Source organism: Aythya ferina (genome assembly GCF_964211825.1).
Source record: "Aythya ferina genome assembly, chromosome: 2".
Classification (NCBI taxonomy): Eukaryota; Metazoa; Chordata; class Aves; order Anseriformes; family Anatidae; genus Aythya; species Aythya ferina.
In genome coordinates this window covers 112138583-112150600 of record NC_140297.1, presented here as the reverse complement: position 1 = coordinate 112150600, position 12018 = coordinate 112138583, and the positions used below count along the sequence as shown (strand labels likewise).

The following is a 12018-nucleotide window of genomic DNA, read 5'->3' as shown; positions in this document are numbered from 1 at the left end:
TGTTCAAATACTGTCTTTCTATTGCATGTTCATTTTCCTGGTTCCCCATTTTGGTTCCTCTTCGTGCTGCAGCCAAGGATGTCTGGCTTTGCTGTGTTTACGTCAAAGCTTCATGGAAAGACACAGGACTTGCTAGCAAGTTGTGTAAGAACGATACAAACACTAAAGCTTCCAAAGACATCACCAACACTACAGTCCCCTCCCAACTGAATATTAAATCACAGTCCCTCCTCATTTTAATCATTTTAGTTTAAAGGCTTTGTTTGGATCCTGCTCCTGTTGAAGAAAGCTTCTATATGGTACAACAAGGTAAGACCATAAAGGACAGTTTTAGCTGCAGTAGCCAAGAACTTACAGAGTTACCTCCCTTCTGAAGATGACAGCTCCAAACAGGAGTAGCACTGTTCATCTTCCACCACAGTCTGCAGTATGCTGCATTGGTTTAAATTTAACCAATGGCAGCTTATTTTGATAGAACAAGCTGTGAACTGCAGCAGTTTTGAGTAATCCCACTGGCTGTGTTTTCAACTATTTTGTCTGTGTTTTACAATTTGTTGTTGCATGCTCTCTTAATCTTGTATGTCTCTTTTCAGCTTTTGGTGTTAAAAGTTTAAACATATTCAATATGGGTTTGATTTGCTCTAAGATTGCTATCTAATTCAGTTCTAAGAAAAAGAAAAAAAAAAGTATTTTAAAACCACTGAACAGAGTGTACCAAGGCAGAATCCTGATTTTATGTTTTTAATTTTAAAAAGTTAATCTACTCCAGACCATAAAAACACAGTCACACGGTATTTCTTTATTCCAACCATTGTGTTTAGTAACACAACATAATACATCTTTGTACAGCATAAAGAATTCTGCTGGCTATTCATCGGACATAAACAAGTATATAAAGCCCAAAAGGAAGAAGACTGCTATAGTCAGCAACTAAAAATAACAAAAAAGAAGAAAGTTAGTCATAATGTTCTATATAAATCCTGTTACCCTTTATAGGAAAGCATATTTCAAAATTCAGCAATAGCCTATGTTATTTTTCAATGTACAACTCACTAATCGTAGAATGGTTTCAGTTGGAAAGGACCTTAAAGACCACCTAGTCCCAACCCCTCTGCTACTGGGGGCACAGGAATTTTCAAGGATTATCAAGGACTAAGGACCCCTCTCTCATTCACTGCAAAGGCAGACAAAACCTAGGGGCCAGATAGGACTTGATGGCTTCTCCATACACACAAAAAAGGATTATGCATTTCCAGGTTATACTTCTTCAGTACTGATCACTCTTCGTTTCACATAAAAAGCAGGCTAGTCCTTGGTGTCATACACACTGGTGAAACCCCATGTAGATCAATCATGTTTCATGATTACATGAGCAAGGCCTGCCATATGATGTTAAAATTAGTAAGAAGTCACTATGAAGGGCAAAGTGTGAAAAATCACTGTGAAGGGCAAAATCACTTGCAGATTTACAGAACACACAGAGTGCAAGGTACTACACAAAGATCCTCTGCAGAAGTATATTAGTTCTTCACCTCTCTACTGTTTTTTTTACTATGCCAGTTCCTTGCCAGCAGTCAAGCATCCCCTGCTGCTGTAGACCTCCATGATAAAACAGTTTTCAAATCCTTTGGTTATTAGTAAGACAGCTGTGCTAACTGAAGCTAAATCAAACAGTCAGACCCAAGAAAAAAAAGCCCATGGGAAAACAGACTATGTAATTATTTCCTACTGTAGAAACATGCACGGAATTAGTGTTTGGAGAATGAAAATATATGAGGATTTCATTGTAAGGAACAGAAGAGTCTCTTTCTCACCTAGTGCAGTGAACATGGCTTCAACCCCTGCAAAAGCAGTACCTTAAAAGCATTAAAGCTTGCCTACTCAGGGGTCTGTCTGATGACATACATGTAATCTGTAACCTTACCTTCACAGACAGGGAAAGAGTGGTGGCCAGGCTGACAGCTGTCACACTGAAGTCCACGTACCCCTGAGCGACAAAGACACCTTCCACGAAAATCACAGACTTCAGGACGGGTACCCGCTGAGTTACACTCACACGCTGCAACCAAGCAAAGAATTTTCAGAGGCAGTCTCTGCAGAAGTGCTCTTTTATTATTACACAAATAAATAAATAAAAGCCACTCCCCAATGATCAAGAGGACCAAACTCTTCTCCTCACATTCATTTAGCTTCGTAACAGCTTTTATTGATCGCCAGCATCAGTAAGAATTCAGTATTGAGGGAGATATAAAGGAAAATCTGTTAGAGAGAAAGAATCTGGCTTAAAGTAACTATTGCATTCAGTGTCAGGGTTGAAGCACACTTAGCCTGTCCCCACTCAGGACAGATGCATCAATATGGTATGCTGACTACTGAAAGTAGCTCCAGTCTTTTTTAAGACTAAAATTAAACTATTTATGGTTTGGATTTATAGTCTCTGGAGGAAGCAGTTAATAAAATCAGCAGTATAGAGCTGATTAATTGAAATGCTTTAAAAACAGTCAGTTTTCTGGTATTGATTAGAAAGGGCAGCTTGATACATGAAAGTGAGGTTGCAAACTAAAGTTAAACATAAATTTCCCCCCAAAAAGGATAAGCAACAGGAATGCTTTCATTGGTATTCTAAATTTCATCAGGAATAATATTATTAAATTCACTCTCAAACTACAATCCAACAGCTGCATCACAAAATAGACAGCAATCAGTGTAATAGAGGCATTTTTAGATAGGAATCGCTCCTCATCTAGTTTTTCTTTTTTGACTTCTGTGAGTTTTGGAAGACTCCCTTATAAACAGATCTCCATAGCAAAAGAATTTCATAAGCTTGGATTTTTGGATATGCTTGCTGAAAGGGAATGTTTTGGCTTACTCTGGCAGCCATGAAAAAAAAGCCATTGCACAGGTATCACAGGAAAAACCCTGAAATCCAGTTCGACATCTGCACTGTCCTGTACTTCCATTAGAGTCACTACCAAGAAATCCTGTGCCGTGGAACTGGCGTGCTGAAGAGCACATTTGTAAAGAAAACATTTGCAGCATTACAATCTTAGAGTTGGCATTTCACTTGGAAGCTAAATGTTGGCATTTACACCAGGGCTCAGTCTCCAAGAGTAAAAGAAATTATGGAACTTACGCAGACACTGGGGGCCAAAATACCCTGGTTTGCAGCCACCTTCTAGTTATTACAGGAAATGAAAGAAAGAAAGGAACAGAAGTTAGTGCACGAAACCATGCAACTCCTTGTATTTTTGCATGGAAAAACAGATCAGTACTTAGTAATTATTGCTCTTGAATCACCAAAATTATTCATATGACCTTTACGTGCAAATCTCGCTTAAAAATAATAAATTGTTTAGTTTGCCAGAAGTAACTTATAACTTCTAGACACAGAAGCTTCCATTTAGAGATACCTGCCTTTCCTAAGCCTTCAGATTGAGGTGCTACTTGTTGAAAATGTAAATGGCTTAAGCTCTGTTTACTCCTGATTATATTTACTTGTTTTATCAATGCATTTTTTTTCTTCTTCTTTTTAAAACACTACAAGAGAAGAAAACATGCAACAGAGCACACCCAGAGGCCTACCAGGGCAATTATTTTTGATGCCATATAAACAAGATGATAGTTGGCTACGGGAGACTAAAGTTTTGTAGGCTGTAACAGCAACTGCATACCCTTTCAAGCAAACAATTAGAACTTGTAGATACATAAATGGATGTACACCGTCTACTTATATCCAAGGGCCTGCTACATTCGCAGAAGAAAAGACTTTCATTTGCCAGTGTAAACTCCAGTTCTATTAAACTAATAGAAAATAATGGGGAAACACATTGCTTTTAGGATATGACAAAGGTTGCTAGATTTTTTAAAGTTATTAATCCTGAAGTACGTTACTAGTATGTATTTGATTTAGCACTGGCTGTGAGATGTCTCGGTTCTGCAGTATAACGATATACACTAAAATACAAAAGCCCACCAAGTGAATCACTTTATGCATTTCAGACAGCTTTGCAGTGGGATAAATAAGAAATATGTAGCCCTCTTAGAAATCCAAGTTCTTCACAACGTACAATTCGCCAGGTGCAAGAGGCGAGTCCATAAACAGAGGGCAATTAGCCTTAAGAAAGAGATTTACACTGCAAAGCAGCTGACAAGTTGTACGTGTCAGAAAGCCTTGATGGATCTATTCACAGGCATCAAACAGGATGGTCAGCTTCTTCTGCAGATGTTTGCCAGAGGCTCAAACTTATTTTGATCCATAACTCTTTCTGGAAGTATCCCACTAAACTGTTTAATATGAACAAGACTATAAGATGAACTTCTGGTAAGAACAAAGGCTCTCTGAAAGGTAAATATCAACACTGTCAAAACTACTACATAAATCTCCATGAAAGAACACGCACCACTAAAATAGTGAAAAGTTGTGACACAGGGGAAAAAAAGTGGTAGGAAAAAAAAAAAAAAAAAAAAAAGAACTTGCCTATTATGTCACCAGCTATAGCATCGCTTGGATTTGGAGAAGTGAAAGGATATACAGGAATACCTTTAAAACAAAAGAAATGATAAGGTGTATTTGAAACAGACACATTTATTTCACTAAAATTCTTGACAGATAACGAAGGTCTGTCCTGTCAATACAAAGAGCATGATTAATTTATCTTAAATTAATCAGTGGCATTAGATCTCATTCTATTGCCATTTTTAGTAAATGGAAGCACTCAGAGATTCTATCACATCATTTTTCTCATTCTATTTTCTTTGGATTTGCTAATTCCTTTCCCTCAATCACTTCTTCAAAAAAAATGAAAGAAACTGTAACCCTTCCTTCATGGCTGACAGTTTTATACTCTGCCAGGAGGGTCTTTCCAACATCACACTGGCACCATTTTAGAATTATTTTTAATTATTTTAGAATCTTCTGAAATCCCACAAACATGGTTTATTAGGCATAAAAGTTCCAAACCCTTGGAGGCCTCAAGCAAAACACACAACCACTCTCTCCCCCATCTCTCACTAGTCATGTTCTACTTTTTAGTCCAAGTGAGTTATAGACTCTAGACTCTCTGAATGTCTTAAATGAATTCAGAATTCTGAGAATGAAACACAATCTATCTGATTTTCAAGTAACCACTGTTCTGCAAAGTAGACCAGACTACCTTCTGTGTTATGACAACTGATTTATTGGAATGCGTATGCTTGAGAATCTGAAACACCAGATGTTCAAATCAAACAGTTCAACCAAACCCATTGTAATTAAAACAGCTAACTCTTTAAAGCACGTTTAAAATTCTGGAGAACAGACGTTTTTATTTGCATACTTACGGATACAAAATGGAAAACTATAGAAACCATCAGCACAGCGTTCACAGTTTTCTCCTTGGAAATTCTGCTTACAAAAACAGCGGCCAGACCCTTCTTCACAGCCCTCTGCATGCTCTGAGTTACAGCTGCAGGCTAAGCAAGTTTGAGAAAATAATCACTTTGGGGAAAGGTTTCATTTGCCTTCTATAGAAGTGCACAATGGCATTGTAATGTCATTTGCAGTTGTGAATGTGCCGTTATTTAAAGAATTAACATTCACATTCTGTTTCGTATTTTCTGAGTACTCTAGATCACAGAATTAATCTTTATGGTATCCCTTAGAAATAAAATCTACACCATTTTCTTAGACTGTTTGTTTGTTTGTTTGCTTCAGAATTCAGAATGCTGTGTGTTATTGCTCCACAGCACTGCAGCATCTATCCTTTCTGTGGCTTCTGCTCCTTCTCTCTAGGCAGAGAGAAGTCTCTAGTCTAGGCAGAGCACCATGCTCTTGTACACCTTCCCTTACACACTACATATGACATTATAGTAGCATTCCCACAGCTCTGCTGACCTCCCATTTATTTCAATACCCAAACACAACAAACCATAGCTTCCTCCTACTTGTCACAAAGTTCTGTCAGCCTGTTTGTAATTTAATCCTTAGTTCTTACCTATACTCAGTTCATCTTTTTTAAAAGCTCTATTTCTAATCATCCTATTGCATTATTATTATAGATGCTAGGTTGAGCAGTAGATAGATTAGGAGTAGCCATCATTATCACCTTTGGAGCTATATGGTAATATTTTCAAGTGACCAAAAGCCAAAAGATACCTTATATGTATGTGAGAGAACCAAGAGAAGCAGGGTCATGAGGATATGAGATGAGAGCAGCTTCTCAGAGGTCATGCCAGCTCACTGTGGGGTGTGTAGGGTCCTACCTCCTCATCAGCCTTTTATGGCTTACTTCCTCCCATTGTCCTACTGCTAGTCTGAAGCTTTAGGTTCATATGACACATACGTTGAGAAGATTATCATTAAAAGAGTCAAAACCAACACAGGAAGTGGTTTGCAGTTGTTTTCCAACATCTTTTGGACATTTTATTCTTCGCTATGAGAAGATGCCAAATAGAGAAGGACTTACGTATACAGCCATCAGGAGCACTTGCTGGAACACCATATGGACGGTAATAACCTGTTGCACACTTCTCACAGTTAATACCAGCTGTATTATGCTGTGCAAAATAAAACAAAAGGAGAATATGAGATACAAAGGGGAAAATGGAAGGAGAATTAAGAAACAATAACATCCTTAACGCTGTCACTATACACAACTAAGAAAGGACCAGCACAGAAAAATAAAAAAAGAATATTACTGCAATAAAGACAACATTTGTCATTTGGTGTACTTTAACAACATACAGCTTCCTGAATCATGGTATTCTCACATAAAGTAACAGAATGTTAACTTTAAAACATTATGAAAATGACGTATTTAACAAAAAAATAATTTCATTCTAGGAATAAAATTCCCTTTTACACTATTATCAGATATTCATTGATTTTTATAGGGCTTTCTTATCACAGTGTGTACATCATTCAGACAACTGCATTGTTAATTTTTCCTCATCCTGTATATTACTTCTTGAATATCCTTTATCCAAAATCAGCAATGTCAAAATACACCCAAACCTGATCAGCCTACAGGAAACAAAAGTAAAATAAACAAAACAGATCTACCATTAGGAAAACAAACATCTCTGTAAACTTGTTTTAGACACACAGAAAGAAACACCGTAAGTAATTTAAGCACAGCAAAAATAAATATATCTCCTGTGAACAAAGTCCTGAGCATATTTCAACTCTTGCTCTAAAGCTCTCTCTTGTGGTGAGGGTGCCAGGAGCACGCAGCAGTGATGGCATTCAGAAGTTGAGCAAAGAGCTGTCACAGGGCATTCTCGTGGGCCAATTTGTCTCATGAGCAGGGGACAAGAAATAAGGATAAACCCTGCCCTGGAACAACAAAAGCAGCAAGCACCTGCCCCCAGCTCCCGCTTGCTGTTCACTTCCTTCTTAGGGAGTGTTGCAACACAGGGCTGCAAACAGGACTTCATGGGGCAGCTGGCAGGGCAGTTCATTAGCAGGGCACCCAGGACATTGCTGTTTGTGGTTGGTGCTCTCCGTTTGGGCAATAGCTCTGGGTTCTGCTTCCAGCTCTGCCAGGAGCTTCCTCTAACATCTTCAGATCTGAACTACTGCCAAGAAAGGCTAATGCTGGAGTAGGGGAGGTGATGCTCACATCACACAGCAGGTGGAGATACAGTATTTGTTGCAGCACCTAGACCACAGAGCGGCCCAGCATCTCTGCTCAAGACTGTAGGACTCCTCCCAGAGTCGCAGGATGCCGCTGTCTGGGTCTGGGGTTACACAAGAGTGTCTGGCTCTCTCCCTGGTGCTGGGGCAGGTGATGAACCTGTGCAGAGCTTGTGGGTAAGGATCAGAGGATGTACCAGCCCAGCTGATCACAGAATCACGGAATTGTAGGGGTTGGAAGGGACCTCAAGACATCATCGGGTCTAACCTCCCTGCCTGATATTGCAGTAGGTGTCTGTTACAGAGAGCCTGAACAAAAAGGCAAATGAAGCCTTCTTTAAGCAGCTACAGAAAGCCCTGCAATCACAGGCTTTTGGTACTCATGGATGACTTTAACCACCCCAGTGTCGGCTGAAAGGGCAATGCAGCTGGGTGCAGGCAACCCAGAAGTTAATTTGAACATATCAAAGGGAATTTTGGGGATGCCAGGGCTCTTGAACCACTTAAAGATACTCTGTTCAAAGTGACACCGACAAACAAGGAAGAACCGACAGAAGATGTGAGGCTGAGGGCAGCCTTGGCTGCAGCGACCATGAGGCTGAATTTTAAGGCCCTTAAACAAGTAAGCAAGACAAATAGCAGAATTACAATCTTGGGTTTCAGAAAAGCAGATTTGGGCTTGTACAGGTATCTGCTTGGCAAGATCCTATGTGAAACTGCACTGAAGGGGAAAGGAGTCCAGAAGAGCTAGCTGACTTTCAAGGACAGTCTCCTTAGCACAAGAATTGTCTTTTCCAATATGCAGAAAGTCGAGCAAGGAAGGCAGAAGGCCAGCATGAATAAATACTGAGACCCTGATTGATCTCAAACTAAGAAAGGAAGTACAGAGAAGCTGGAGGTAGGGACAATCTACCTGGGAGAAACACAAAGACGCTGCCCATAATAATGGAGCTAAACAAGCCAAAGGTCACACGGAGTTAAAATTAGCAAGGGAGGTGAAGAGCAATGAGAGGTTTCTCAGAGGTGTACAGGAATAGGACAAGAAGCAACAGACCCAGATCAGAGCATGGAAAATTCCAATTAGATATTACGGGGAAAACATTATCATGAGGGTTGTCAAACACTGAAGCAGGTTGCCATCAGTGAGCTTGGCAACACTCAAGGCTTGACTAGACAAGTCCCTGAGCAGCCTGATCTAATCAGACCTGCTTTGAGCACGGGGTTGGACTATGCGATTTCCAGAGCTCCTTTCCAACCTAAATTATGCTCTGATTCTATGTTTATTGTCTCTCCTGCAGCTGTGAAATAGTTAAAATAAGACAGACTGTGAAAAGTACAATATTCAATACTATTACTGTCTGACACATTCAATATTCATTCAAGCATCCATTTCTTTTGCTTTTTTTTTTTCCCTGACGTAAGCAGAAAAAGTAAATTAAAATCCATGTACTTTGCTGATAAAAAAATATGCTATAATTAGATTTATGGTAAACTCATTTAATCTAGCACAACTCCCACAAAATTAGGTTACAAACAACTAATATCAATCATACAACCATAGACCCATAGACTTACAGATTTAAATTAATTTGGGTCTTTTATATCCTGGAAGCAATTTAAGAAAAATGCTTTTTCATGAACAAAGAACTGACAGAAAGGACCAAGATGATAAATATGACCAGACTGCATGAACAATTTCTGCAAAGAAATATCAATTGGAAGACAAAGAGCATTTATTTCACTCATGCTAGTAAAAATAATTCTCTCTTCTGACTGCTTCTTGGACAATATCTTATACTGTGGCAATAAGATGGAAAACACCCTAAACATTTTACTGGACATCCCCTTTTTTGTTGCTTAAATACAGCTGTATTTTAAATGCACAGCATGGTAATAGACAAATCATTATATGCAGGTGTCATAGGAGTATAGGTTTTATGATAATTTTCCCTCCAAATTACATTCTGGTCAGCTGTTTGTTATCAGACAGACCTAACAACAAAAGGAAGACAATCTTTAAAATCAGTATTTAACTGTATTTAACCCTGAGATTATTGAAACAATGACTAATTTAGATTGGAAGAGACCTCAGGAGGTCAAGTGGTCCAATCTCACTCAAAGCATAGATATCTCCAAGATTAGATCAAGGTGTTCAGAGCCTTGTATGATCTCTCCTGAAAGTAATTAGTCATACTAGTATAAACGTTCCTTACAATGAGAGACATTCCTTCTCTTTACAATAACGTATTACTCATTAGTGACATACGGTGTAAAGTCTCTGACTCCAAATTTACATTTGTTGATTCAAACCAACTGAGTCTCTAGGGTTGTTAAGAGGCTGAAGCACACGACATGTAAGGAGAAACTCAGGAAATGGCTTTGGTTGGAGAAGAGATGGAGGAGAGATGGTTAAGGAAGGTGGGTACCTAGTAGCAGTTTTCTACTACCCAGGAGTGGGTAACAGAGAAGACAGAGCCAAGCCTTCTCTGACATACACAGCAGGACAAAAGCCAACTGTCACAAGATGCAACTGGGGAAATTCCCACTGAACAGTAGCAAAAATCTCTTTACCATGGAAGTAATTAAGTGTTGTAATAAATTACTCAGAAACTGCATAATCTCCACCCTTAGAAATTCTCAGAACTCAGTTGGGTGTTTCTTTGTGCAAACTGATATAACTTTGCACCTATTCCTGGTCTGAGTGGAGCACTAGTCTGGATGACTTCCAGAGGTCCCTTCTACAATTCCATATGTTTTCAATACCAAAAATTTCCTTCTTGGTATAGCCTATGCCCTCCTTTAGTCCTTCTGGTGAGGCAGAGCTCTCTGTGTTTTGCTTCAGTAAAGAACCAGCTGGACTGAGTCGGTATTTTATTTAGGAAATTTTACTTCCCTTTATTAAGCAGAGAAACATCAGAGTTCATAACAGGAAAGGGGATTTTTAGAGTTCATTTAATTGTTGTATTGTGTGGCTTTATTTGAATCACGCAAATATAATATAATTATATTATATAAATATAATTAATGCATCATTTGTTTATTAACAAGCAATGTTGTATGATGCAAATTACTTTCAGACATCTTTTACTTTGTATGATGCAAATTACTTTCAGAAATCTTTTTCCCTGCTTTGAGTACAAGTAACAATACCAGAGGAATGGAGCTATCTAGACTGGTCAGCCTCCAAACTATCAGTGTGGACACACTTCTTCAAATGACAATTACTTAAACAGACCAAAACCTTTTTACCTGGCAGTTAATGCAGACTCCTCCACCTTCGTAATGCCCGTGAATGTTTAAGCTTTCTCGACGCCGATCAACATCAGCATCATAGTAGCAGTCAGTGGCATGCCCATAGCAATTGCAGGCTGAAAAAGTTAATATTCCAAGTCAGCTTTCATTGTGATGCTGGAATTTAGAAATGTAGCAGCGGTGAGAAAGAAACCTGGAGTATTTATTTATCCATACACTCATGTATTTGGAGTGTTCTCAAGTGCACGTATTTACTTATCAGCAACTAGATTTTCACACCAGAGACCTGGGAAGATCATCTAGACGTGAGGAAAACATGGACTGCTAGGTTTGTCAGAAGAGTCAACAGCTGTACCATTTCAAAACCATATATTTATACATAAAAGCAGAACCAGGAAGCTCCAGAAGAATGGTTTCAGCAGTTTTATAAAAATAATGAAAAATATGTTCCAATGCTTTTTCTATTTTTCCACATCCAAAAATATATCCGGGCTGAAGCTGTGTGCACTAAAACTTTGTTTCAAATAAACAGTTACAGATAAGATATACATATTTGTGCATAGGAAACTTTATGAAAGAAAAAAAAAAAAAAAAGCTGAAAGCAAAAAAGGCTTCTGTAAACATATGGTGCTAGGTGAGTTTTAATTATGAGCGTTCCAGCACTCCAGAGAAACCCTCCTACAAAATTCCTAAAGTTACAACTTTATAAAGCTATGACTTCACACTTGGGAAATCCTTCCTTCATCTAGACCAGGGGATAAGATACTCTGGAAGACAATGGATTCCTGAAAGCATGTCAAAATAAAAGTAAGAGCCCCGACCCTACTTTCCTTCTTTGGAAGGAAGCATGTCCTTCCAAGGTCATCTACCAAATGCTCCTTGGCTCTAGGGCCAAAACTTCTGTGAACTGCAAACAGCTCACAAGTATGCCTAGTAACAGTGATGGGAAATTACTTTGCCTGGTCACAGTAACAGCATTTTCTCTTACAGGTGAACAGAAAGCCCTTCTACCTCACAAAGTATTTTCTTACAACTTTGAGCCATTTGCTGACCCCCACTACTCTAGGAAACTCAGAGCAAAGATTGGCCCTATTTCTATCAGCTCCCACCGACCTCTTTCAATCAGTTTCCCCAAAGGGACCTCAGGCTGCTGG

General features: G+C 38.9%; 1 protein-coding gene across 2 annotated transcripts in view; it reads right to left on the bottom strand.

Annotated features, from left to right (window-relative positions):
* LAMA3 (laminin subunit alpha 3) overlaps positions 1-12018 on the bottom strand; it is a 111764-nt gene that overhangs the window by 76729 nt on the left and 23017 nt on the right. For both annotated transcript variants that reach the window (XM_084509363.1, XM_084509364.1), the window contains exons 8-13: positions 10862-10980; positions 6444-6534; positions 5320-5451; positions 4478-4540; positions 3134-3175; positions 1925-2059 (exon numbers count right to left, since the gene is read on the bottom strand). In XM_084509363.1, coding sequence (XP_084365489.1) covers positions 1925-2059; positions 3134-3175; positions 4478-4540; positions 5320-5451; positions 6444-6534; positions 10862-10980 — 582 coding nt within the window. The remainder of the gene's footprint in view (positions 1-1924; positions 2060-3133; positions 3176-4477; positions 4541-5319; positions 5452-6443; positions 6535-10861; positions 10981-12018) is intronic.